Here is a 27,420-nt window from a genome sequence, read left to right on the forward strand (position 1 = left end):
ATTTGTGGCAGATTACTCGAGTGTGCAACGTTTAGGAAAGTAAAAGAAAGGTAAAGGCAGACCTATATGTTAGTCCCCCAGAGAAAGAAAAAAAAAATAAAAAATCACACATACTGTAGACCCTGTCTGAGGAGCCAAACCGGCGACTTTCTGATTACCAGACCACCTACTAAGCTATGGCTGCCCCAAAGATTCCAGGAGATTCAGATCAGGAGTATAATTTATCCAACTAGCCTACAAATAAGCTTTGGATATTTGTTTCTGTCTTAATGTCGTGTAGGACCTGTAGCAGTGGTTCTCAAACGTTTTAATTTCAAGGACCCCCATAACTCTCAGACCTTGGAACCCCCTCAATAACCCCTGAGGGTCCCTGGACCCCACTTTGAGAGCCACTGACCTAGGATATTAAGACAGGAAAGAAAAGTGCTCAGCCTTTTTTGAGTTCTGGACCACTAGCATATTTCGACTAAACCTCAAAGACCACGCACCCCACAACAATATATACACTGTGCAGTATACTGTATTTAGTAAGAAGCCATAGCACAAGCACAGTCATTTCTTATTTTACTTAATTATTTTGTGTCAATATTTAACATTAAAGCCAGAATTATACTTGGTTATGAACTTTGATTGGCATATTTTCGGTATATGTGCAAGGTAGTATATTAAGCCCTTAACATTCATTATTTCATTTCAAGCTCATTCTTCAATTTGATAGACTTTGATAGAATATATTAAAAAATTCAACATTAAAACAAAAAAAAGACTCCATGGATGATAGGCATGGACCATGGACCTCTGGTTGAGAAACAGTGTAATAGCAGTGGATCTCAAAGTGAGGTCCGGGGACTTCCAGGGGTCCATGATGGGGGGTTCCAGAGGATCCCCTGCAGTAAAATGAGCTAATATTGCATCACAAGCATTTACCACTTTACAGTATGCTTCAACTATTCAAAAGCCCATCAAAACGCGGCTCTCAACGCCAGGCGTTGAGAGCTTGTAGATCGGCTATTTTTGGCAAAGAGGTGTTTGGTGTAGAGGGAAAAAAAGAGCAGACCAAGTAAACAAAAAAAGTTGAATCTGAAACACAATTTTATACAATATACAGGGGGTCCCTGCTTCATCTCTCTATCAGCTAGGGGTCCTTGGCCTGAAAACATTGAAGACCCCTGATTTAGAATTTTCTTTTTACTTTTCTTTTTACACAAATCTTTTCTTATTCACCCATCCTGCCACAAAATATGTTCAGATGGGGATCTGTGGCCAAATACGTATCAATTCAATTTGGAGGTCCTTGACGTGAAAATGTTTGAGACACTGCTATTAGGTCATCACTGCCCCGTGCTTGAAATGTCATCCATCTTTTTTGAATTTTATTTTTACAGACAGTGAGACTTATGGGGGCCGTACCTGATGGAAACTGCAAGTCAGCTGAACGTGACTAAAATGGAGGATCCTGCCCTGGATTCCTCCAACTGCTGCTCACCCATAATCCCATCGGGCATTCTGGAATTAGAGGACAGCACTAAACTGGCCGGGGTTCAAGCCATCCTAATTCTGTCGTACAGCACAATAATACTGTTCGGCGTCACAGGGAATTCCCTGGTGATCTATGTAGTGTACAGGTAAGGTTCAACGAGTTTTATCGTCATTCCATACAGGTACAGAATGAAATGTGTTACCCAGGTCCTGGTCATCATGGCAGAATAAATCAAACACTACATAAATAATACGTATAGTGCAAATAAAGCAATTACACTTGCCCACTAAAATTGCACTTGCCCACTTAAACGATGCAATAGCAAAATGTTGTATTAAAAAACAGCAACATTAAAGAAAAATAGTTCACAAGTCACAGTTCATAGAGAGTTCATAGAGAGTTCATGAGTAATCTTACAGATCACTAGGGATCTGTAAGATCAATGATCACAGATCAAGGTCTAGAGTTCACAATTCTCACAGCTGCAGGGAAGAAGCTATTCTTTAGTCTGGTGGTTCTGGCCTTAACACTACCGATCAGCACGCAGCCTCCACGGCAAACAGACCGCGTTGTGCCTTGTGGGATCGTCCTGGTTTCAAGCTGGGTGTCCTGAGTCTCGACAAATATCTTTAAAACACTGAAATGTCCCGTGTTTTCAACACCCACTATACCCATGTCCCGGTTTTCCACACAACTGAAATAACACTTGTTTTTGAGTGCTTACATACTGTAGATGTTATGTTCTGCTCTGTTGAAAGGTGCGGTCACTAGGTATGCTATAAGCGCTAAAATAATTGTCCCCCATCCTGATGAAAACACAGGGTGAAAATAAAAAATGAAAAGTACAAAAACAGTCAAATAAATTGTCAAAAGTATAGCAAAAATAGCCAATCAACAACCTCAAAAGGCGCAGCGATGTGACGCGTTGTGAGTGTGTCGATCGGCTATTTTAGCTACTTTTGAAATCGGGATTTAAGTGATTAAACGTGTTATTTCACCCACTTCTACACAGCTGTAAACCTGTATAAATGAACTTCTGATTCGGAACCCATTAAAAGCGGGAAAGCATCTGTCATTGTAGACTTTCTCGTTGGCTATTCAAAAACAGCAGATATACAAGTTCACAGCGCGGCACGAAGTGCTTGTACATCTGCTATCTTTGAACATTTTTGAAAAATCTTGAAAGGGTGCGAACTACTGATTTAGAAGGCATTTGTAGAATCGGCCTCATGCCTTACAGCAGGGGTCTTCAACAGGGGGTCCGGGACCCCTAGGGGGTCCTCAGAGTTACTACAGGGGGTCCGCCAAATCTTTGTGATATGATTTTCTCTTTTACATATACCACTTGAACCCTTAGCATCCCTCTTCTAAGGAGAACTTTGGCCAAAAAATAGCAGATCTACAAGCTCACAACGCGCTGCGAGGCGTTGTGAGCTTGTAGATCGGCTATTTTTGGCAAAGAGTTATAGGTGTAGAGGGGAAAAAAGAGAAGCAAAAGTTTATCTGAAACACTTTTATACAATATAGAGGGGGTCCCGCTTCGTCTCTCTCAGCAAGGGGGTCCTTGGCCTGAAAAGGTTGAAGACCCCTGTCTTACAGGGTCACCGGTTTGGAATTTTGAAAACAACGGCCCATCATCATCTTTTTTTTTGGTACAGGTTTAAAACCTTAAGGACGGTCACCAACTACTTCATCGTGAACCTGGCGGTGGCCGACCTGCTGGTGAACACGCTGTGTCTGCCCTTCACGCTGGTCTACACGCTGTACGGCGAGTGGAAGTTCGGACAGACGCTGTGCTTCCTGCTGCCGTGCGCCCAGGGCCTGGCGGTGCATGTGTCCACCATCACCCTCAACATCATCGCCCTGGACCGCCACCGGAGCATCGTCTACCACCTGGAGACCAAGATGTCCAAGGACATGTGCGCGGCGGTCATCGCCGTCACCTGGGCCGTCAGCGCCCTCCTGGCCAGCCCGCTCGCCATCTTCCGCGAGTACGCCACCATCGACCTCTCGCCGGAGGAGTCCATTCAGGTGATTGATTGAGCAGTGGTGGAAGATTAGAAGTGCTCAGATTTTGAACTTAGGTAAGAGTAGCAGCACGATGATGTGGAAATAGCTCTGTTGCAAGTAAAAGGCCTGCATTTGAACACAACCCATGAAGCCTTGAATTCATAGAGCTCTTTTTGTTTTCGTCACATTCCTGAGCCAATAAGTTTATGACCGGGTCATCAAATTATTGGCTTAGGAATCAGACAATGAATTCTCCATGAATTCAAGGCTTCATGGGGCGTGTAATTGATAGAAAATAAGTCGTTTTTTGAGCAAACTACTCCTTAAGTACAAAAGCTTTAGCATCAAAATACACTTAATGTAGTAAAATCAAAAGTTCTTGCTATGCAGAATGTGCCATTTCAGAATCATATACAGTTATATCATGCTATTGGACTAAATTGTTTTTGATTAACCATTTAAACCCTAAGCCATTATTAAGCCCTTATAATTCGGCTATTTAAAACAAATATATGTTTTATTGGTAATTTGATAAATTATTAATAATAACATTTGCCTCTGATATGTAGTGGAGAAGAAGTGTAAAGTATCAAGAAATGAAAATGCTCAAATAAAGCAAAAGTTGAAAATGTACTTAAAGGAGTAGTTCACCCAAAAAGTGACTTATTTTCTATCAATTACACACCCCATGAAGCATACATTAGCATCTTTCTGCCGGTAATACAATTATTGGCTTAGGAATGCGACAAAAACTAAAACATCTCCATGAATTCAATGCTTCATGTGGTGTGTAATTGAAAGAAAAAACAATGTTTTGGGTGAACTCCTTTAAGTACAGTACTTGACAATTGGCCCGTGTTCAGGGAGAGAAGCGGGGAGGGGAAGGTGATAATTGTTACTGCATGTTCCCCTACGGGCTGTACTAAGTTACTCCCCCCCCGTCCCCCACCCGCTGTGCAGGTGTGCACGGAGCAGTGGCCGGGGAGCAGCCGGGACGGCACCATCTACAGCATCTCCATGCTGCTGCTGCAGTACGTCCTGCCGCTCGCCGTCAACTGCGTGGCCTACGTGCGCATCTGGAGCAAGCTGAGGAACCACGTGAGCCCCGTGGCCGCCCCGGGCCACCGCCACGAGCGCCACCGCCGCAAGGCCAAGACCACCAAGATGCTGGTGACGGTGGTGGTGGTGTTCGCCGTCAGCTGGCTGCCGTTCCACGCCTTCCAGCTGGCGGTGGACATCGACAGCAGCGCGCTGGACATGAAGGACTTCAAGCTGCTCTTCACGGCGTTCCACGTGGTGGCCATGTGCTCCACGTTCGTCAACCCCTTCCTGTACGGCTGGATGAACAGCAACTACCGCACGGCGTTCCTGTCCGTGTGCAAGTGCGAGTGCAAGCGGCCCTTCTTCCTCGGCCGGAGGAGCGGCGTCGACAGCCGGCCGACGCAAAGTGTCCAGAACATCGCCTTTACGGATTCTAACGTCTAGATCAGGGGTTCCCAACCTGTGGTTACCACGGACCTGCTGACAGTTCATAAAATGTTCGCGGACCGGCATGGTTCGGTTCGGTCGGGGGGTTGGAAGACAGTTGACTGGCAGTCAATGACTGGCTGGTGGCTGCTATTTATTTATATGTTTGCAAATCACTACATAATGTTATATAATTGCCCTAAATGGCGAAATAATAACAAGGACAGGATGATTAAACTAGAAAAAGTGCTCCTCAGAGCACAGGTCTCCGCCAGGTCAGGTAGATTATTGTGGCCTCCTGGTGGCGCTATAATAGGTCAATGTGAAAAGGGTGCCATTTCTTCTTAGGCCTTGCACGGCAATCGGACACTGCGTTCATGATTTGAGGCATTTTGTTCCAAAAATGTAGTTTGCTAAATTAGACCTGCTGGTGGCGCTATAACAGGCCAATGCGGAAATCGCACACTGCGTTCATGATTTGAGGAATTTTGTTCAAAACGGACCTATCCTGTAAACTTTGGAAGGCAATGTTAGCCAAGTAGGATGGAATATGAAATATCGGACACATCCATCTTGAAAACGTGACTATAGAGATACTGTGTACCGATTTGCGTGTTTTTTGGACAAAATCTGTAGGAGTAATATAAAAAAATGTGTTTAGCAAAAGTCGCCTCATGGTGGCGCTATGACAGGCTAATCTGAAAAATGTGGGGCAGAGGTTCTGCTGTGGCATCCAGGGAGTGTGTGTGCGCAGCTTCACAGCGACCGGGTCAGCGGTGGCGGAGATTAGCTGGTCGCAGACAGAAGGACGGACACACACACACACACACGGACGGACGGACAGACAGGGGGCATAACATACTCTCTCGCCATGCCTTTCGGCCTGGCGGAGACAAAAATCATTATGTCTGTATTAGCCTTGATGACCGTCTTGACTCTGTCTGTATCAGAAATGACTTTGGACAGGACAGGTGGAACACTTTAGCGTGAAAAAAACAAAATACAGCGCGTAGTGACGCTGCTGGTAAACACGCGTTGAAAGGCTAGGATCAAGATACCAAGGATTCCACAGTGATGTCACTGCTATGCAACACGAAAGTAGCACGGCATAAAGATGCCAAGGATTCGTCGGTGATGTGACATCACCGACGAATCCTTGGACATGTGACCGACTCAGATTTTCTCCGTTGTTGTAAAATCCTGGTGACGCAAGGTTATAGACTCAACGTTGCCTGCTCATATGGTACAATCCATAAACTTGGAATTCCCGGCCGCCTTCGCGGGACTGGTGGTTGGGAACCCCTGGTCTAGATCATAGATAGACTGTGAAGGACATATGATGGACGAAGGGAGTATGGTTTCTACAGACCAATTTTGGAGCCTTTTTTTCCCCGGCGAATTCAAATCCGCCATCTTTGAACTTCCGGTCCCGAAAAGACACCGGAAATGACTTGCTATTGGCTGCAACCGCAGCGAGGGCGGGTCTTCACTCGGTAGAACCAGTAGGAGCCCTAGAAGCATACCCTACTTTATCATTACTTTTTAAATTAATGGGACCATCATTTACTAAACGCATATCATTATAATTGAAAAAAAAAGACTTAAAACTAGCAAATGAAAAGTGTTTATGAAAATATCTACTATGGTAATAAAATGAAGCGACATCTGCTGGGCCGTTAATAGGAACTGCACCCTTAAGAGATCCAGGAAGTGGGCTTCTAATCCAGCGGAGATTCCTTGCCTCCTGGACTAGATCCGACATCAGGCAACCGACAAGAGAATGATGAAAATTTGATAAACTGCGTTCTATTTTGTACAGACATTATGGCCACGTGTGAATATAAATACAGATTGGTTGAATTTAGTTAGTTCAGCTTCGACAGTAATCTGTGGACAATCACGCTGTTATGTCTGTGATGCTCATGTGCCATGTTGTAGTACTGAGTAGTCTATTCCAGTGGTTCTCATACTTTTTCGTGCCAAGGACCCCCAAATAGACACTTATTAGACCGGACCCCCATTTGAAAAGATAGGCCATAGAGGGACCCCCATAATAGAAGATTTTTACGGCTCTCTAGCAGTGATTTCAACCATTTTAATTTCAAGGACCCCAGTTTGACATGCATTAGGCTACGGACCCCCATTTAATGGCATGTATGTCTCTGGGACCCCAATTCATATTGTAAAATCAATGTTAATTTAACTCTGAGAGTGTATGGTTCCATTTGTACACTCTCAGAGTTACAGACCCATAATGGTCCATTTGGTCCCTGTTCATCATTTAGCTGGGGACCCCCTGGAACCCCCTCAAGTACCCCTGGGGGTCCTCGGACCCCACTTTGAGAACCAATGGTCTATTCTATGGAACCTCGCCAGTACAGGCACCTGTGTTTACTAAATAAACCACATGAACCGTACTGCAGCACAGTAGTTCTCAAACTTTTCTTCGTGACCCCCGAATTAATATAAATAATATTTTGGCCGCGGACCCCCATCTGAAAATGTTGTATGCCATTGACCCCCAGAAGAGAGGACTTGTGTTAACAAAACAAAATGATTCCAATTTTTTCAAACACTTCAGCTTGTAGATCTGCTATTTTTGAATAGCCAACATAATAGCCAACAAAATATGGATAAAGGGGTTCAAATGATTGTGATGCTGTATTAACACATGTTGCTGGGGAGCCCCTGGGGGTCCCCGGACCCCACTTAGAGATCCACTGCTGTAGCATACCTATTCTGAGGTTGACCATTCGTGCCCAAAATATAAAATATCGGGATACGTATCGGTGATGTGACGTCCAAATTGTATTGTATTGTATTGATTGGCCTGTTTTGCAATATTTAGTTTGATGGTTTCTTTTCTTTTGTTTTTAACCACTTAAACCCTATATACTTAGTTGACTAGTCCCCCAGGGGTTTATACTATTAGGCCCCCTCCTTTTCCCCCCACTACACTAAATATCTTCAGCAAAAATAGCTGATGTACAAGCTCAGCTTGTAAGACCGGATATGTTTTGCTGGGATAGGGATGCTAAGGCTCATGGGGTTAATAATGTCTTCGTATAGGGATAAGTCCTAGCCTTACTGGTAAATCCGTCTTCAGAGAGAAATAAATATGAGGAGAGTGGAGAATGTATGAAAAATGTAGTGCAGAAACTAAGCTAGTCCCTGGCACTCTGAAAGTCCATATATTGAAGATTTCTTTGACACATTTTCTTATGGCATTTTGGCCATGTGTGTCACATCGGCAGACAAATAGAAATGGGATACGTATCACATCGTGATTCCTGTTTCGGGATGCACAACATATTCCAGCCTTATTTGTCAACTATGTCTGTGATAATCTCTCAAGACAGATTCAGAGCTCCGCAGCTGAGATTCAAAGGAAAAAAACAGCAGAGGACGCTGTTTTTCCTTTTTTTTTTTACTGTTCCCAGATTGTGTCTGTGATGCTCATGTGCTATGTCGCAGTCATTCAGCTATTTTCAAAAATGTTACCTCTTTCTTATATTAGTTGACAATGTGTTTGTTTGACCAGTTTTTATAGCATAGTTTGTTGATTACTTTTGATGCAGTAATGGTCTTATTTCATTTAACTTTAGGTATTAAAAAGGTCTTAGAAGTCATAAAATTGTCACTTTACTGTCATCTGGGGACCCCCGCCAAAAAAAAGAATGTATGTGGGGACCCCCCCCCCCCCCCCAACCCACAGGTTGAGAACCACTGCTCTATGAAACCTCACCAGCTCACAGTTTGAAAATGGCAGGCGCCTGCGTTTACCGTTTACTAATTGAACCATATTCACCCAACTGTGGCATACCTATTCCGAGGCAAACATTCGTCGATATGTATATCGACGGGTATACAGGTGGTTAAATATGATAGACACTGTACAGTATGTGCATAGTGTTGAGGAAAAGAAAGATGTTGCCAGTTGAAATGTTATACAACTGCATTTGCCTTTGAGAACAAGACGTATTTGTTGATGAACGCCATTATCTGATCATTTTGATTGATCAAGCATAAAATAGCTGTGAAGGTGGTACTCATCAGAAAGCAAGCCATATGAAAATAACTAATCGAATGACTAATCGAAACATGACTATGATCCAGTTAGTTACGGTACACTGTGTTTGCAGGACGATGTAGAACTGTATCTGGACTGTATCTTCATGAATGAGGATGAGCAACAGACACATTACAGTCTATTTACAGACTGGTGGCCTACACATTACATCAGTGGTTCTCAACCTTTTTCATTTCAAAGACCCATTTGGTATGAATTAGTCCACAAGGATCCCCATAACAGTGTATTTGGTGTGATGGGGGGGAAAGGAGCGGACCAAGTACAGACCCCTGAGAGACACGAGTCGATGAAGTTAAACAGTTTAAGTGGTAAACAAAAAATAAATAAATGTCTCTTTAAAGAACCTTGGTCTGAAATGTTCTTTCTGGAACCTGTTTGTTCTTCTATGGAATAGCTTTCCAATAAAGGTACTACACAGAACCTTTATTGTTCTGTGTAGTAGGTTGCTCAGTGATCCATGTTTTTCTGCAGCACATTTTGTTCTGTATCTATGGGTGGCTTGATTAAAGAGCTACATTTACAGTACATTACAGTACATATGCATTAGGATGTGTCGTATACTTTCTGCTCAATACATGACAGTTACAGTATACAAAATAATCTACAAATAGATGGCTGCTGCTGTTGTTAGACAGACGAGAGGAGTTCCTGACTCCCACAATGCTCGCTTTGTCATTGCGTACAAACAGCTTTCCAATCACCGTTAGAGCTATGGTAACTATGGTCGAGTAACCCTGTATGTCCAAAACAGTTACTTGACAGGAAATGGGGGCAAAAGAAAGTACCTGCATTCAAATGGGTCCAATGTAGTTATAAGTCACAAGCTACTAGTTCAGTGATCTTCAACAGGGGGTCCGGGACCCCTGGCCTAGGGGGCCCTCAGAGATACTGCAAGGGGGTCGCCAAATCCTTGTTGATAGGAACCTTTTTTTTGTTTTCTGATAAAAGGTCAAGTTTACAAAACAATTTCACTTAAAATTGTTTTTCAAAGATATCAAAAATGGCCGATCGCCAAGCTCACAATGTATCGCATTGCGACGTGTTGTGAGCTTGTAAATGGGCTATTTTTTTTTACCTTTAAAACATAAAAAGTTGAAATATGGAGTTGCAAGGTTTCTGCCCGACAGCAACAATCTGTACGTACTGTATGTTCCCATGCGAATTGTTCTGATGTTCAGTCTATTGAATGGCACTTCCTGTTGCAGACACAGTACCTTTCTGTATAGCATTGTGTGCGTGTGACAGGATGGGGAAACTGCTTCACGGTTTGCATCTTGGGTAAAGCCAATCATGGCGTCAAATCTATCATTGTTTTTTTAATCACAAGCCTACTGTAAGCCCTATTTTATATTCTTTGATGCGTGGCGGTGTGGCGCAGTGAAAATAGTTTTATCGAAGTTCGCAATCCGTTTCCATTCCATCGCCTATTTTCCCTATTTGTTGTACAAAGTATAATGGGGTGTAAGTAATATTATTGTTTAATAAGTGTTAAATAGCTCTATATTCTGACAGTAATCATTACTATTGTATATTTGTTCAGGGGTCTCCCCGTCTCTACAGCCCTATAGTAGGCCTAGACTAAAACAGAAAACACATTTTCAGGTCAGGATACCAATTTTATCCAATCAGGATAAAGAACCTGTACAGAATGCAGGATAAACAAGTGCAATTGGGAGTGATGAAACAAAAATTAAATAAGCAGAACAAATTGGAACTAAAACACTATAAAATTAAAGCTGATAAATGACATGTGTGGAGTTCTCTCTCCTATTGAATGGCACTGTGCTTGCCCAGTAAACCGTTTCAGTTTAGGTTCATATCCGTATGACAGGGTGGGACACGGGGTTCTAGGCCTGCATCATTAGTAAGCCATTTGTTACGTCAAACTATAATTGCTTTTTAAACTGTCGAAGGTTACTGACCAGCCGACCGGCTGTCACAAAGTGTGCCCATGGGACAGCTCTCACGAACTGAACAATAGGTTCAAAACCTAATTACGCTTCTACGGTCAATTCTGTCTAGAGTCTAGACTCTTCTAGGCTTTTCTCACACGACATGGACGTTTTAAGAGTGCCCATCAACGTACTAATGTGGGGTTATTATAGCCTAATGGAATCCATTAGGGCTGGGCGATATGACTTCAAATCAATATCAGGATTCTTTAAAACGCTTGCCTTGATTACGATTAATGAACGATTATTTCCACAAAGAAAAGTTATATTTTTTGGTATAAAAGGAAAAAAAAGGGAAAAACTAAACTAAACTTTCGGTTAATTGCCCGGCCCTAGTGTTGATTGGTTGATTTTGTTAATCACTTGTCTGTGTAGCATAAAGCTGCAACCGAAATCAGCACCAACACTGACTGGTTGACTTATATATTCATCGCAGAGCAGTTCAGAGGAGCATTACAGTTAGAATACATCATCTTACATCATGTGCCACATTAAAGCTGCACAAGTACTTTCCACTTCTACCCTGGATTTGAACCCGGTTTCCTGTGCAAGTGCTGAAATATTTACCATTGAGCTAATAGAGCCTGCCTGCTTGCTTTTGAATTGAATCGTGACCTTCAGGTCAAAATTCGTATCAGATCCTGTGTCTAGGTGACCTTTGATACGATCTAAATGTCTAAATAGAAGATCAGGGAGACACAATACAACCACCACAATTGTATATGTTATATTGTATTAACATACTCTACCTCTACCATACAGATTGGACAAAATGACATACAAAAAAAGTTACATAGTTGCGCTTTAAACCTGGCGTCCCAATTTTGGGCAAATTTTGTAAACTGAATCCATTTGTATTGAAATGTTCAAAAATAGCAACAAAACGTATACACAGGACTGCTCCAAAACTCTTTCCTCATCGCTCAGGGTGTCTCTCACCCAATCTGACTTACTGTAGCCTACGGTTTTTCAGGCCAAGGACCCCCAAGGAACTGAGAGAGAGATGAAGCAGGGACCCCCACTATTGTATAAAATTGTGTTGCAGATTAAACTTTTTCATAGATTTCATAGATAGCTTCATAGACTTGTTTGACAGCACTATCACCAGTGTATGTTAGATTAATGTGCATTTCCACACATCTAACCACTTAAACCTCAAAACGTAATACATTCGACCTTTCGCTATGTACTTAGTCTGCTCTTTTTCCCCCCCACTCTTTGCCAAAAATAGCAGATCTACAAGCTCACAACGCCTCGCAGCGCGAGGCGTTGTGAGCTTGTAGATCTGCTATTTTTGGCTAAAGTTCTCTGGATACTTTAGGGTCCAAGTGTTTAATGTAAAAAACAACATATCCTATCACACAAAGATTTGGCGGACCCCCTGTAGTATCTCTGAGGAGTGAGGACCCCCTATTGAAGACCCCTGACTACTACTATGTGGAGTCCTGGAAAGCATTTTTATGGGAATAAGTACATTAATGATGCTCTAACCCCCCCTGCTGTCTCAACTGAGGGATGGCAATCCTCAGTGTACTAACTAGATGGTTTAGTGACCTGTGCAACAAACAATATTGCTACAGTAAACACTCAAGCCCCATCTTTGTCCAGTAATGAATAGTGAAAATAGCCGATGTACAAGCTCACAATGAGTCGCATCCATACTATAGGCCTACTCCGGTCAGCATTGTCTGCAACAAATAGTGGTTCTCAACCTTTTTTCCTTCGAGTCTTCCTCCTTTACATCTGACAAAAGCTGACATTTGCAGTGGTGGAAAAAGTACTCAATTTGTTTACTTAAGTAAAAGTAGCAATACTGCAATGTAGAAATACTCTGTTACAAGTAAAAGTCAGATATTCAAAATTTACTTGATTAAAAGTATTGGGTTTAAAAATGTACTTAAAGTACCAAAAGTAGAAAGTACTCATTATGCAGAATGTCCCATCTCAATGGGACATTCAGTTCTCAATGTAGGAATGTATTCAAATCTTTTGAAAATAGCAGATCTACAAGCTCACAATGCGTTGCATCGTAGCCTACATTGCCGAAATGTATACAGGGCTGAAGTGGGTAACGTATGTTTTGTAATAACAATCAAAATCTGCAAAGTAACAAGTAACTAAAGTTTTCAAATAATTGGAGTGGGGTAAAAGTACAATATTTGTCTCTGAGATGTAGTGGAGTAGAAGTAAAAGTATTGAAAATTGGAAGTACTCCAGTTAAGTAAAAAATACCTAAAAATTGTTCTTTCATACTGTCCTTGAGTACATGCACTTGGTTACTTTACAGCACTGCCACTGGGCCTATTTATTGAAGTTGCAGTAATGAACATACCAGTCATGATTCCAGTGTGGTTTCTGTAGCTGTGTGTGATTCTCTGTTCTTCTGTGGGTCTGTCTCTGGCTGCTTCTGGTTAGAACGTTTTGGCTCCCCACTCACTACACCTGTGTCCTACCAATTACTGCACCTGTGACCCTATTTTTATTTATTTATTTATTTATTTAACAGGGACAATGCACATTGATCAACATGTCAGTTATTCACGTCCATGTAAATGAGCCAGAGTTAGCCAGAGTTGGCTAATTTTCATCTGTAGTCCCTGAGCAGGCTATTAAAGTGGCATAGTTATCTATACAAAAAGAGACATCATCGTCGACAATACAAAACAAGTATAGGGCAGTGGTTCTCAACCTGAGGGTCGGGACCCCCAGGGGGGTCCCCACATGATTTTAGGGGGTCCCCAGATGACAGTGAAGTGACAATTTAATGACTTTTAAGATCATTTTAATACCTTAAAAATAAAAAATAAAATGAAAAAAAGACCATTACTGCATCAAGAGTAATCAACAGACTGTTCTATAAAAAACTGGTCAAACATTGGCCAAATTGTCAAATGATATAAGAAAGGCAAATTGTTTGAAAATAGCAGAACTACAAGCTTTTATCTGTGGAACCGAGTCAAACTAAGATGCCTCAACTCCTACAATTCCAAGTGCTTGTCAGGGTGGGGGGGGGGGGGGGGGGGGGGGGGGGGTCCCAAGTTCAAATATGATTATTTTGTGGGTCCCCGGTTCACGGCCTGAAAAGGTTGAGCCATTTTGTGGTTCCACCGATCCAGAGCCCATTAATTTTGCCCATAAAAAATATTTATAAATGATTTTAAGTCTGGAACCAAGCCAGCCAGGCTCCTGTGATGAATCATGACCATAAAACATTTGATTCTGTGTCAAAACATATTTTAAAACCGCCAGAAAAGGGTATTTGTTAAATATAATATATAATATAATGAAATATTCAAATATCTTTGGAACATGATGCCACACCCAACATTTCACTGCTTGTACTCGTGTGAGTGAGTGACAAATAAACCCTCTTGATTCTCGATACAAAACAAAAGGGGACACGTGAATAATGCAAGCTTTTCAATCAATTTAATGTAGCGCTATCAAACAGATAAATCATTTCTATATAAAAAATACAGCATTTTCTTCCTTTCAAAATGGGTTAAAATCGTCCCTTTAACCAAGTTATTAAAGGGCAAGACCACTTTGGTAGAGGTTTGGGTTGTGTAGTTACCTTGCCATGATGTAACTCCAAAGGTGGGCAAGAAATAAAAAATAATTGCTCCATTGATTAGAAATTGATAATTCAAAATATGCTCCTCATTGACTTACATTGTACGGTAAAACAGCTCTCAAAGTCACTCTTTTAGCACATAAACGAACGCAAACAAAGTTGATTCAGACAATATAGAACATCACCAAACCCAGTACTGTTTTTTTTTTTAAATAAAAATGTCAACTTCCTGTTGATTTTGCCATTTTTGATAAGTAGAAAACCTGGACTGGATCCGCGGATCCGGATCCAGATCTTCAAATAGTAAAATCAACAGGAAGTTAACATTTTTATTTAAAAAAACAAACAGTACTGGGTTTGGTGATGCTCTATATTGTCTGAATCAGCTATGTTTGGGTTAATTTATGTGCTAAAAGAGTGACTTTGAGAGCTGTTTTACCGTACAATGTAAGTCAATGAGGAGCATATTTTGAATTATCAATTTCTAATCAATGGAGCAATTATTTTTGATTTCTTGCCCACCTTTGGAGTTACATCATGGCAAGGTAACTACAAAACCCAAACCTCTACCAAAGTGGTCTTACCCTTTAAACATTAAGGCTGAATATTTATCAAAAATCCCATTGTGTAAATATTTTGTTGCAGCACCAAAAAATAGAGGTATCTGATCCAACAAATACATTTCATCCAGCCCTACATTTGACACCTTTTGAGATGATAGCTGTAGGCGACCATTTTGCCACATTTGTTGCAAAAATAAGGTTTCTCACCTGTGTGGATTCTCATGTGAACTGTAAGGCATGAGCGTTTAGTGAAGGATTTCCCGCAGACATGGCAAGAGTGAGGTTTAACGCCTGTGTGAATTCTATAGTGAATAGCCAGCTTGTCTCTGCGAGTGTACTCCCTGTCACAATCGGGACATTTGAAGGCTTTATGTCCTATGTGCGTGTCTTTCACGTGTTTCATCAGGTCTGTGTCTCTGTGGAACCGCTGTCTGCAAATACTGCAAACAATTTGCTCCAAACAGAAAATGTCGTCGTCTCTCTGGCTGAACGTCCAGCCCGCTTCGTCACTCTCGTTACATTTGTTTGCGACACCGTGGCTTGTGATCGCAGTTTCTGTGGTATACGAAGGGATCAGCTGGCTGTCACTGGTGCTTGCTGATGTAACAAATCCATTTGTCCCACTGTTGTAAATACTGGTCTCAGAGTGTGGAATGATGCTGAAGTCCATCTGTTCTTTAGGAGACTGATGTTGAACGGCCTCATCCTCCTGACTGGACATCAGCTCCTGTCTAGGGTTCAGCTCTTGTAAAGGAAGCAGCTCCTCAGAGACTGGAGGGGAATCTGACAGAGAGGGAGAGCAAACAATTACGGACTATGAGCTTGTAGATCTGCTACTTTTGCTGTTTTTGAATTTGAATCCTGATAAGTAACAGTTTTGGATGTCGGTTTGGTTTCCACCCGATAGAGACGATATACATATACGGATGGGACGTTAAGATATCGATAAAAAACTTTAAATCTTAGATATTTCAAATCAGGCATTAGGACTTCATAGATTTTTTTAGGTTTTTAGTTAAGTATCCTTGAAATATATATTTTGTGTATGTTCTGTTCTGTATTTGTCATGTTGTTATTGTGGTGTTTTTATATGGTATGTGGGGACTGCAGATGGAAATTAGCTTCTAGCTCATGATCATGTTCAGTTGATTGAATTCACATTCACGTATTGAATGTTCATTAATGTGCATTGTCCCGTCTAAATAAAGAAATACTGTGGCCAAAATAATTATGCTCTTAAAATGCCACTTTTGTTAACCGCTTGCACCTTAGCATCCATATTCTGGGGGGAACATTAGCCAACAATTGCAAATCGACAAGCTCGATGCATTGTGAACTTGTAGATCGGCTATTTTTGGCAAAGATAATTGGGGGAAAAAGCGTTCCAAGTGCAACTCATGTCCAGTGTATGATGGAAAATATCATAATAAATTAAAATCTCTGCGATAACATTATTGTTTTTTTTTATATCACAAAAACGATTACGATTAATGTCAGATTTTCAGAAGTCCTAGCTGTTTTATTATTTGCCTTTACCCACTTGAGTAGTTCACCCAAAACATTACTTATTTTCTATCGATGGAGATTTTTATTTTGTCGCATTCCTGAGACAATAATTTGATGACCGGGTCATCGGTCAATAGGAGACTCGTTGAGTCTCCGCCTGTCATCAAATTATTGGCTTAGGAATGCGACAAAAACAAAAAAATCGCCAAGAATTCAAGGCTTCGTGGGGTCGGGGTGTGTAATTGATAGAAAATAAGTCATTTTTTGGGTGAACTACTCTAACTACTCTACTTTAAGTTATTATATAGGCATTAAGGCTGAATATTTATTAAAAAAATATCATTGTGTAAATATTTTGGTAAATCACCAATAGATAAAGGTATTTGGTCAAAATATAGATTTTGTCTATTTCGCAGAGCCCAACATTTGACACCTTTTGAGATGATAGCTGCAGGCGACCATTTTGCCACATTTGTTGCAAATATAAGGTTTCTCACCTGTGTGGATTCTCATGTGAACTGTAAGGCATGAGCGTTTAGTGAAGGATTTCCCGCAGACATGGCAAGAGTGAGGTTTCACGCCAGTGTGAATTCTATAGTGAAGAGCCAACTTGTCTCTGCGAATGTACTCCCTGTCACAATCGGGACATTTGAAGGGTTTGTGTCCTATGTGAGTGTCTTTCACGTGTTTCATCAGGTCTGTGTCTCTGTGGAACCGCTGTCTGCAAATACTGCAAACAATTTGCTCCAAAGAGAAAATGTCGTCGTCTCTCTGGCTGAACGTCCAGCCCGCTTCGTCACTCTCGTTACATTTGTTTGTGACACCGTGGCTTGTGATCGCAGTTTCTGTGGTATACGAAGGCATCAGCTGGCTGTCACTGGTGCTTTCTGATGTAACAAATCCATGTGTCCCACTGTTGTACATACTGGTCTCAGAGTCTGGAACAATGCTGATGTCCATCTGTTCTTTAGCTTGTGGAGACTGATGTTGAACGGCCTCATCCTCCTGACTGGACATCAGCTCCTGTCTAGGGTTCAGCTGTTGTAAAGAAAACAGCTCCTCAGAGACTGGCTGGGAATCTGACAAAGAGGGAGAGCAAACAATTACTGACTATGAGCTTGTAGATCTGCTACTTTTGCTGTTTTTGAATTTGAATCCTGAAAAGTAACAGTTTTGGACATATGAGGTTTCCACCCGACAGAGACGATATACATATAAGGATGGGACGATCTGAGAATTCCATGTTAGGATTATCGATAAACTTTAAATCTTAGATATTTCAAATCAGGCATTAGGTATTCTGATTCTGTTGTTTAGGACTTCATAGTATTTATTTAGGTTTTTAGTTAAATTTAAACTAGATATAGTATCCTTGAAATATGTTTTTTGTATGTTCTCTTTCTGTATTTGTCATGTTTTTTTGTTTTTTTTTCATACGGTATGTGGGGACTGCAGATGGAAATGAGCTTCTAGCTCATGATCATGTTCAGTTGATTGACTTCACATTCATGTATTGAATGTTCATTAATGTGCATTGTCCTGTCTAAATAAACAAATACTGTGGCCAAAATAATTATGCTTAAAACCCTTAAAATGGCACTTTTGTTAACCACTTGCACCCCAGCATCCATATTCTGGGGTGAACATTTAGCCAACAATTGCAGATCAACAGTTGTGAGCTTGTAGATGGCCATTTTTGGCAAAGAGAATGGGGGAAAAAAGCATTACAAGTACAACTCATGTCCAGTGTATAATGGACAATTTCATAATAAATTAAAATCTCTGCGATAACATTATTGTTTTTTTTTATATCACAAAAACGATTATGATTAATGTCAGATTTTCAGAAGTCCTAGCTGTTCTATTATTTGCCTTTACCCACTTGAGTAGTTCACCCAAAACATTACTTATTTTCTATCGATGGAGATTTTTATTTTGTCGCATTCCTGAGACAATAATTTGATGACCGGGTCATCGGTCAATAGGAGACTCGTTGAGTCTCCGCCTGTCATCAAATTATTGGCTTAGGAATGCGACAAAAACAAAAAAATCGCCAAGAATTCAAGGCTTCGTGGGGTCGGGGTGTGTAATTGATAGAAAATAAGTCATTTTTTGGGTGAACTACTCTAACTACTCTACTTTAAGTTATTATATAGGCATTAAGGCTGAATATTTATTAAAAAAATATCATTGTGTAAATATTTTGGTAAATCACCAATAGATAAAGGTATTTGGTCAAAATATAGATTTTGTCTATTTCGCAGAGCCCAACATTTGACACCTTTTGAGATGATAGCTGCAGGCGACCATTTTGCCACATTTGTTGCAAATATAAGGTTTCTCACCTGTGTGGATTCTCATGTGAACTGTAAGGCATGAGCGTTTAGTGAAGGATTTCCCGCAGACATGGCAAGAGTGAGGTTTCACGCCAGTGTGAATTCTATAGTGAAGAGCCAACTTGTCTCTGCGAATGTACTCCCTGTCACAATCGGGACATTTGAAGGGTTTGTGTCCTATGTGAGTGTCTTTCACGTGTTTCATCAGGTCTGTGTCTCTGTGGAACCGCTGTCTGCAAATACTGCAAACAATTTGCTCCAAAGAGAAAATGTCGTCGTCTCTCTGGCTGAACGTCCAGCCCGCTTCGTCACTCTCGTTACATTTGTTTGTGACACCGTGGCTTGTGATCGCAGTTTCTGTGGTATACGAAGGCATCAGCTGGCTGTCACTGGTGCTTTCTGATGTAACAAATCCATGTGTCCCACTGTTGTACATACTGGTCTCAGAGTCTGGAACAATGCTGATGTCCATCTGTTCTTTAGCTTGTGGAGACTGATGTTGAACGGCCTCATCCTCCTGACTGGACATCAGCTCCTGTCTAGGGTTCAGCTGTTGTAAAGAAAACAGCTCCTCAGAGACTGGCTGGGAATCTGACAAAGAGGGAGAGCAAACAATTACTGACTATGAGCTTGTAGATCTGCTACTTTTGCTGTTTTTGAATTTGAATCCTGAAAAGTAACAGTTTTGGACATATGAGGTTTCCACCCGACAGAGACGATATACATATAAGGATGGGACGATCTGAGAATTCCATGTTAGGATTATCGATAAACTTTAAATCTTAGATATTTCAAATCAGGCATTAGGTATTCTGATTCTGTTGTTTAGGACTTCATAGTATTTATTTAGGTTTTTAGTTAAATTTAAACTAGATATAGTATCCTTGAAATATGTTTTTTGTATGTTCTCTTTCTGTATTTGTCATGTTTTTTTGTTTTTTTTTCATACGGTATGTGGGGACTGCAGATGGAAATGAGCTTCTAGCTCATGATCATGTTCAGTTGATTGACTTCACATTCATGTATTGAATGTTCATTAATGTGCATTGTCCTGTCTAAATAAACAAATACTGTGGCCAAAATAATTATGCTTAAAACCCTTAAAATGGCACTTTTGTTAACCACTTGCACCCCAGCATCCATATTCTGGGGTGAACATTTAGCCAACAATTGCAGATCAACAGTTGTGAGCTTGTAGATGGCCATTTTTGGCAAAGAGAATGGGGGAAAAAAGCATTACAAGTACAACTCATGTCCAGTGTATAATGGACAATTTCATAATAAATTAAAATCTCTGCGATAACATTATTGTTTTTTTTTATATCACAAAAACGATTATGATTAATGTCAGATTTTCAGAAGTCCTAGCTGTTCTATTATTTGCCTTTACCCACTTGAGTAGTTCTAGCCTGGTAAACCCTCCCTCCGGAAATCTCATTTCAATTCGATTTCAGAAAGGAGTCTGGTCTGAAACGCCTTTCTCCAATAATCGCTCTGCTCGCCGAGCCGACGAGCCTATCAGCGTCGTCGCTCATTGTTCTGTGATTGACAGCGACAGTTGGCCAATCAGGTGGCGAGTTCGAGTGAGCCCGAATGAACCCGAGTGCAGCCTGAGAGCCGCCGAAAAAAGACGAACGGCAGCCATTGTTGTTTGTGCGAGTGCCTTCACTTCTTACTTTCAGTTTTATAACGCTTTCAAACTTCTTTTTTGAGGCACGGAATTTACTTATAAGATATCGTTTGGATAGAATTTAGTTGTTTAACTTCATATATGTGGTCAATTAATCATGACAGAGCCTATTTAAAAATATAAATTTAGAGAACCGGCAGGGGCGGGGAGTGACACGCATGTATCCCAATAAGGCAACCTATTTTCGGCATGGCCGTCCCAAAAGTCCCGTTGCGTCACATAGTCTGGAGCTCGTCAAATTGAACTGCTCATTGGCTGAAGGGGAAAAACGATCATTGGTTGAAGGGGTTGTCAGTCAACGGTATTACTCCCGCCCGACTCCAGCCCACAGCGATTATTGCAGAAAGGCGTTTCAGACCAGACTCCTTTCTGAAATCGAATTGAAATGAGATTTCCGGAGGGAGGGTTTACCAGGCTAGAGTAGTTCACCCAAAACATTATTTATTTTCTCGATTCTTTCTCGATGGAGATTTTTTGTTTTTGTCGCATTCCTGAGCCAATAATTTGATGACGAGTCATCGGTCAGTACTGTAGGAGACTCTTTGAGTCTCAGCCGGTTGAATTCAAGGCTTCATGGGGTGTGTAATTGATAGAAAATAAGTATTTTTTTGGGTGAAGTACTCTATTAATTTATTATATATAGGCGTTATGGCTGAATATTTATCTCATTGTGTAAATATTTTGTTAAAGCACCAATAGATAGAGGTATTTGGTCAAAATATGTATTAGATTTTGTCCATTACGCCGAGTCCTACATTTGACACCTTTTGAGATGATTGCTGTGTAGGCAACCATTTTGCCACGCTTGTTGCAACAATAAGGTTTCTCACCTGTGTGAGTTCTCATGTGAACTTCAAGGCATGAGTGTAGAGTAAACAATTTCCCGCAGACAGGACAAGAGTGAGGTTTGACGCCTGTGTGAATCCTACAGTGATCCGCCCAGGTGTCTCTACAGGCGAACTCCTTGTCACACTCGGGGCATTTGAAGGCTTTATGTCCCGTGTGACTCTCCTCCACGTGCTTCATCAGCTCTGCGTATGAGTGAAACTGCTTCCTGCAAAAACAGCAAATCTTTTGCACTATACAGTAAACGTCGGCACTCTGGCTGAACGCCAAGCCCGGTCCTTCACCCTCGTAACAATTGTTTGCGACATCGTGGCTTGTGATCGCAGTTTCTGTGCCGTGAGAAGGGAACAGCTGACTGTCACTGGCACTTTCTGGTGTAACAAAACCATTTATCCCACTGATAGAAATACTGGTCTCAGAGCCTGGAATGATGCTGATGTCCGCCTGTTCCTCTTTTACTTGTGTGGAATGTTGAGCAGTTACCGTGGTACAAGAAGGGATCAGCTGGCTCTCAATTGTGCTTTCTGATTTAACTAATCCATTTGCCACAATGTTGGAACTACAGGTCTCAGAGTCTGGAACGATGCTGAGGTCCATCCGTTCCTCTTTTGCGTCTGTGGAATGTTGAACAGCTACCGTGGACGTGGTATAAGGAGGGATCAGCTGACTGTCACTGGTGCTTTCTGATGTAACAAATCCATTTGTTACAATGTTGTAAATACTGGTCTCAGAGTGTGGAATGATGCTGAGGTCCACCTGTTCCTCTTTAACTTGTGGAGACTGATGTTGAACGGCCTCATCCTCCTGACTGGACATCAGCTCCTGTCTAGGATTCAGCTGTTGTAAAGGAAGCAGCTCCTCAGAGACTGGCTGGGAATCTGACAGAGAGAGAGAGCAAACAATTACTGACTATGAAGTAGGGATGGACGATATTGAAATTCTGGCCAATATCGGATGACCACATTTTTTTTCTTAAACAACATAATTATTGCCATTTTTCATTTAAAACATGGCAATAGTATGGCTCTTATGTTTATAAAATGCCTATAAGCTGCACAAACAAACAAAAACAGAGTAGATAGACATCACATAAAAAAACACAAAAAAACAATATAATTATTTCATAGTCATCTATTTATACAGGTCCTAAAGGATTGCCTTCCATAAAATATATGAACTGTCCCCATATTTCTTGAAAGATGGCAGATTTCCCTTTAATGGCAAAAGTCAATTTCTCTAGGGCAAGACCATTTGACAATTGTCTGTACTATTGCCTGATGTCTGATTTATCTGGGTTTTTCCAAGAGTCCAATTGTATGTTTAGTCTGGAGAAATATAATCATACTTTTGCCCAAAATGCACAGCTGTGGGCAGATAGTAATATCCTCTTATCTGGGATAATATACCAGGTACCTTTTTCAAAAACGTCATGATCTCTGGGCATTGGCATAAACAGTGATATTAGGCTGTCTGGTCAAGGCCCTTTTCGTTCAGTTTCGTTCCCATCAGCTGGATCTAAATAATATCTGCTTCTTAAAAAAGATCTATTGGTAGTAAGTAAGAAACAAAACATTCTCCGTCTGCTTTCCTGCAGTATTTTTATAATCAGTGTTTAAAGTCAGTACTATTTCTTACTAGGCGTAGTAATATTTAGTGTGGTTGCCCTAACAGGGCAACCAGACTATTTTGTCCCTCTACTCCTCCCACAGATTTTGCGCCACACACTTATGCCATATGTCAAAATGACCGGCTTCATCGGGAATCATGTGCGTGTATTTTGCTAAGAGATAAGTTGTATAATTTAATTGATATTAATTTATTAGTGAATTCATTTTCCCCATTGACTTGCATGGGAAAATGCAAAAACTCCCATTCAACAATTTTTCTCTCCGAAACCGTAAGGGCTACAGTTACAAGACTTGGAGGGGAGGTTAAGAGTCCAGTGCCAAATATATATATATTTTTTTTAACACAAGTCGACCTCATGATGGCGCTATAACAGTCCACTTTACGTTACGGCCTATAACTCTTGAACCGTACGTTGTAGAATCAATAAACCTGGATTCCTTGGGTCATGACGCAACTCCCAATATAGGCCACGCCCATTTGCGTCTGGATAGATTTTCCACCAGTTTGAATTTTCTTCAAAAGTTTTTGCACCTTCTCCTACAGATTTTGTCCAAATCTCACAAAAATTGGTACACATAATTGCTGAACCCATGCGATAAACATATCAAAGCAGAATCCATACCGTTCGTCCGTAATAGACTTCTAAAGGGGAGGGGCTTGTTTTACAAATTATGCCAAAAATCATGAAGAAAACGTCCAGTCAACCCCAAATTTGAATCACATCTCAACGGTGGTTTTCACATGTCAACGGAGTGTTATTATAAATGTCCAGCTTGTGTATTTTATATTTTATTTTTGCCACGGACACGCAAAATAAGTGATCAATAATATTACCAGAAACACGTAGGCCTAGCCCCAAATGTATACAGTACTAATGGACTCTTGGTGTGCCTTATAGTGTCTACTCTATTCCACTATTTTAAAACAAGTCACTTATCAATTAAATTTGGGGGAATTTGGGGAGAAAAAACTATCTACAAGCTCACAACACATCAAAGCATGTTGTGAGCTTGTAGATCAGCAATTCTCTTTTTAGCCTATAATGGCATGCCCAAAAATTGGGAACGTGGTTAGCTAGCCTATACTTTAGAACACCTGGAGACTGGGAAGTTAATTATCCACTGTATACTGGCAGGTGGCAGTCCTGAGACAAGCATTCAATGTGGCATGGTCCAAGTATATTCCACATTTGGGATTTCAATAATTGGGTCTTACCAGTACAGACAGTGCTTCCATCTGACATTGCAGAAGCAAAAGGGCCTCTTAGCTGCAAAGGTGAGTGGACAGATGGCCTTTCAGAGGACAGTGTTACTTGAGGACAGGAAGTTCCAGCTAAACTAGTTTTTTGTTCGTCTACGTAGCTTCAATAGGTGTGGTTTCCATTAAGGTGAACAGGTACAGTAGACCTAATCCAAGTTGATGAGAAAGCATGCCGATGGGACAAAGTAAAAATACTTGCGTGTCCAAACAGATAATTATCTACATGATGAGTAATTCATGAAGGGCATGTCATGATCTAAAGGAATGCAATGTCACAATAGTTTGTGAGGTGAGGAGTAGGTCTCATTGTGAGCCTGTGGATCAAGGGTTTCCATGGATTATGCTTCTTGAGTGTTATTATAATTGAGTTGTTATTGTTATTATTGGACACTTTGAAACACTTTCTCTCAAAAAAAAAATATATATAGAAAAAACAGAAAAAGAAAAAAGTGCCACGGACATAGAGTTTCATGTCCTTCCTAGGTATTTTAGGAAAAAGGTTTGGTGATGCAGGGCTGCAAGACATACTCATTGAGTCTGAAGTTGGTGCCCCAGAATCCATCAATGATGTGATCATTGGTCATCCACAGGAGATGCAGTCTGCACTTTCATATTTTGTCATATTTGTGTACTATTTTGCTGCTGTTGCACTGTCTGACAATGTCACACCAACATTTCTCTGTTCATACCTGTGAGTGACACAGAAGGCCTGATCTGGGGGGTGGGTGGGAGGGTTGATGTACAAATGACACATGCTGTGACACACTGTGGTATTATATTTTGTAATAATTTGCAGCTTTAGTGTATTTATTTTAGTCTAGTCTATTTTTGGCATTATTCCAATCTAGGGGGGCGTGGTAGCATTTTGATTGATTTTCAGCCATTTTGGGCCAAGGTGTGCTGCTTTTTTTTCTACCTTTCATTACACAGTAGGTTGTGATTTTTTTAAATGTATGAAACATAAGCTTTTAGCTAAATGTACTATGTGTATGTTTCACTGTGCTGGGTGCCAATCACTTCCGTAGTGTTTTCTTTAACACATTTGCTACATTTCATGATCTAAATTCAAATATGAGTATACTAAGGCACCAATACTTGTATCAGATGTTACGTATATGTATTTATGACATTTGAGAAATAATTTGTGTTGCCAAAATCAATATAACACATTTTACAACAAGCAAAAACAGCAGCACAAGGTTTTCGTTTTTTGATTATTCACTTTTATATACATTTCTGGCTTGTGAAAAAAATACTGCAGGATATTGTGCGGAGACCTTTCAACCCAAAGTCTACAAGGGTACTGTCTATGCAAAAATGCATTGAAAAAGTAGATCCAAGACGTGGGAACGAAATTAATTTTCTAGGCACTTTTTGGTAGGTCACCACACGGCCTATATAATGTATCCTTCTCCACATTGCACATTGGTCTAGTATATTGGGATCAAAATGATGAAGTAGAGAAGGAGTAATATTATCTTCGCATCAACCATCGGAAGACCATTTAATTGCATTGTCAAATCAATCAATAATTTTGTTTTACCTTAATTTACCTTATACCTGGTATAAGGTAACACCCTACAGTGAGTGTGATTCTGGGAGCAGAATAGATGCAACATACAATAATGTTGAATCTGAATATGTATAACGTCACAATTAGTAAACTAAGAAGAAATGTCATTGTTATTTTGGTACAAAAAACAAAATAAAAGGTCAAACGTTGTCTTTAGAATGACAATCTTATGTAAATCTACATGTCAAGCATTAATTCAAGGTATTAAAACACTATCATGCCATGTATAGGCCTGTCACAATTATTATACTAACGTCTAATCGCAATATGTTTTGTTTTATTTATCATACAATCGTTTCCTTATTGAAAAATGTTTACACATTTTCAAATATAAAAAACAGCAAAAATAGCTGATCTACAAGCTTACAACGCGTCACAAAGTGACGCGTTGTAAGCTTGTAGATCAGCTATTCTTCTATTTTTCTATTTTTACTCTATTCTTCTATTTTTACATAATATATAATAATTTCTTTGTATATTTCAGTTATTTGTCATATCTGCCCGTGCAGTTTTTGATGACAAAGCCTAAAAGGCTTTATTTGTCATCGTTTCTGTAACTACCGCTTTTTCTACAGGATGGGGAAGTTAACCCAATGCCCAACCCCCATGGAGGACCAGCCTAAAAGGCTTCATAATAATGTGCCAATGATCAATGCCAAACACACAATTATATCGTTAATCACAATTATTTGAGTGACAAATAATCGTCAACTTAAATTTTATATGGACCAAAGGGCAGTTTTAATAATAATACAAATAACTTGTAATCACCACTTTCATCTGTTGACTTTGACCAACTTGTTATTTATTGAAGGTAAAACCTAATATAAAAGGCTGATTAACGTACCTATAGTGTCCAGGTGTGTGTGAGGTTGTGCTGTGGTGAGGGTCAGTATGTGTTGTTTCAGCTGCTCCACCTCCCTCTTGGACTGAACAACTTGCTCTTCATATTCACAGATGCTTTTCTCAACAACACCAAAGATCTCCTCAGCAGCCAAAGTCAGTCGTTCCTGGAGAAACAATCTGAGATGTTGTGTTCCTGACATGTTGGAGCAAAAGACCACTTTCACATCTAATCACTGATGTACACAAATGACCCCCCCAAAGAAGGCAAAAAAAGGACCAACACTGAAGAGTTTGGAGCATGGACTTGACTGCTCGTCTGAAGTTGTTTCAATGTTGTTGTCTTGGTGAATAATCTGAACATTGCATGTACTTCCGGGTTCCCTGACTTTAACACTATTGCCATCTGCTGGCCTGGAGAATGGAGAATTCTTAATTTGCACCATAGATTGCCATAGTTCCAGACAGTATCTGAACGTATGCTATAGATTGCTTGAACAATCAACTGAACTGTAACTGAAGTGAAGTTACAGAAATCCTTATTTCAAATATTAACAAATTGATAACATAGAACAGAGATGAAACACAAAATCCCATTAAG

The 27,420-nt window shown here is 40.5% G+C and overlaps 2 protein-coding genes across 2 annotated transcripts; one reads left to right on the forward strand and one right to left on the reverse strand.

Annotated features, from left to right (window-relative positions):
- Nucleotides 1–1,413: 1,413 nt before the first annotated feature.
- npy2r (neuropeptide Y receptor Y2) lies at nt 1,414–4,975 on the forward strand (the record flags this gene model as incomplete). The annotated part of the gene is made up of 3 exons (XM_084069777.1): nt 1,414–1,625; nt 3,139–3,511; nt 4,451–4,975. The coding sequence occupies 3 exons, from the start codon at nt 1,414–1,416 to the stop codon at nt 4,973–4,975; spliced, it is 1,110 nt and encodes a 369-aa protein (XP_083925903.1).
- A 9,959-nt stretch (nt 4,976–14,934) lies between these two features.
- LOC311034807 (uncharacterized protein) lies at nt 14,935–27,138 on the reverse strand. Its single transcript, XM_084042819.1, has 5 exons — nt 26,824–27,138; nt 21,499–22,392; nt 18,988–19,569; nt 17,140–17,721; nt 14,935–15,919 (listed from the first exon to the last, which is right to left on the reverse strand). Exons 1-5 carry the CDS (start codon nt 27,020–27,022, stop codon nt 15,267–15,269), a joined length of 2,910 nt encoding a protein of 969 aa, XP_083898945.1. The 5' UTR covers nt 27,023–27,138; the 3' UTR covers nt 14,935–15,266.
- Between the last annotated feature and the right edge of the window lie 282 nt (nt 27,139–27,420).

This window comes from Gymnoscopelus microlampas, assembly GCF_963454915.1.
Source record: "Gymnoscopelus microlampas genome assembly, chromosome: 2".
Classification (NCBI taxonomy): domain Eukaryota; kingdom Metazoa; phylum Chordata; class Actinopteri; order Myctophiformes; family Myctophidae; genus Gymnoscopelus; species Gymnoscopelus microlampas.

Excerpts from the sequence above, each read along its gene's own strand:
- LOC311034807 (XM_084042819.1), bottom strand. The coding sequence starts at position 27,022 with ATGTCAGGAACACAACATCTCAGATTGTTTCTCCAGGAACGACTGACT. Across the intron at positions 19,570-21,498 it reads TCACATGAGAACTCACACAG|ATTCCCAGCCAGTCTCTGAG; the intron begins GTGAGAAACCTT and ends CCTCTTTGTCAG. Across the intron at positions 17,722-18,987 it reads TCACATGAGAATCCACACAG|ATTCCCAGCCAGTCTCTGAG; the intron begins GTGAGAAACCTT and ends CCTCTTTGTCAG.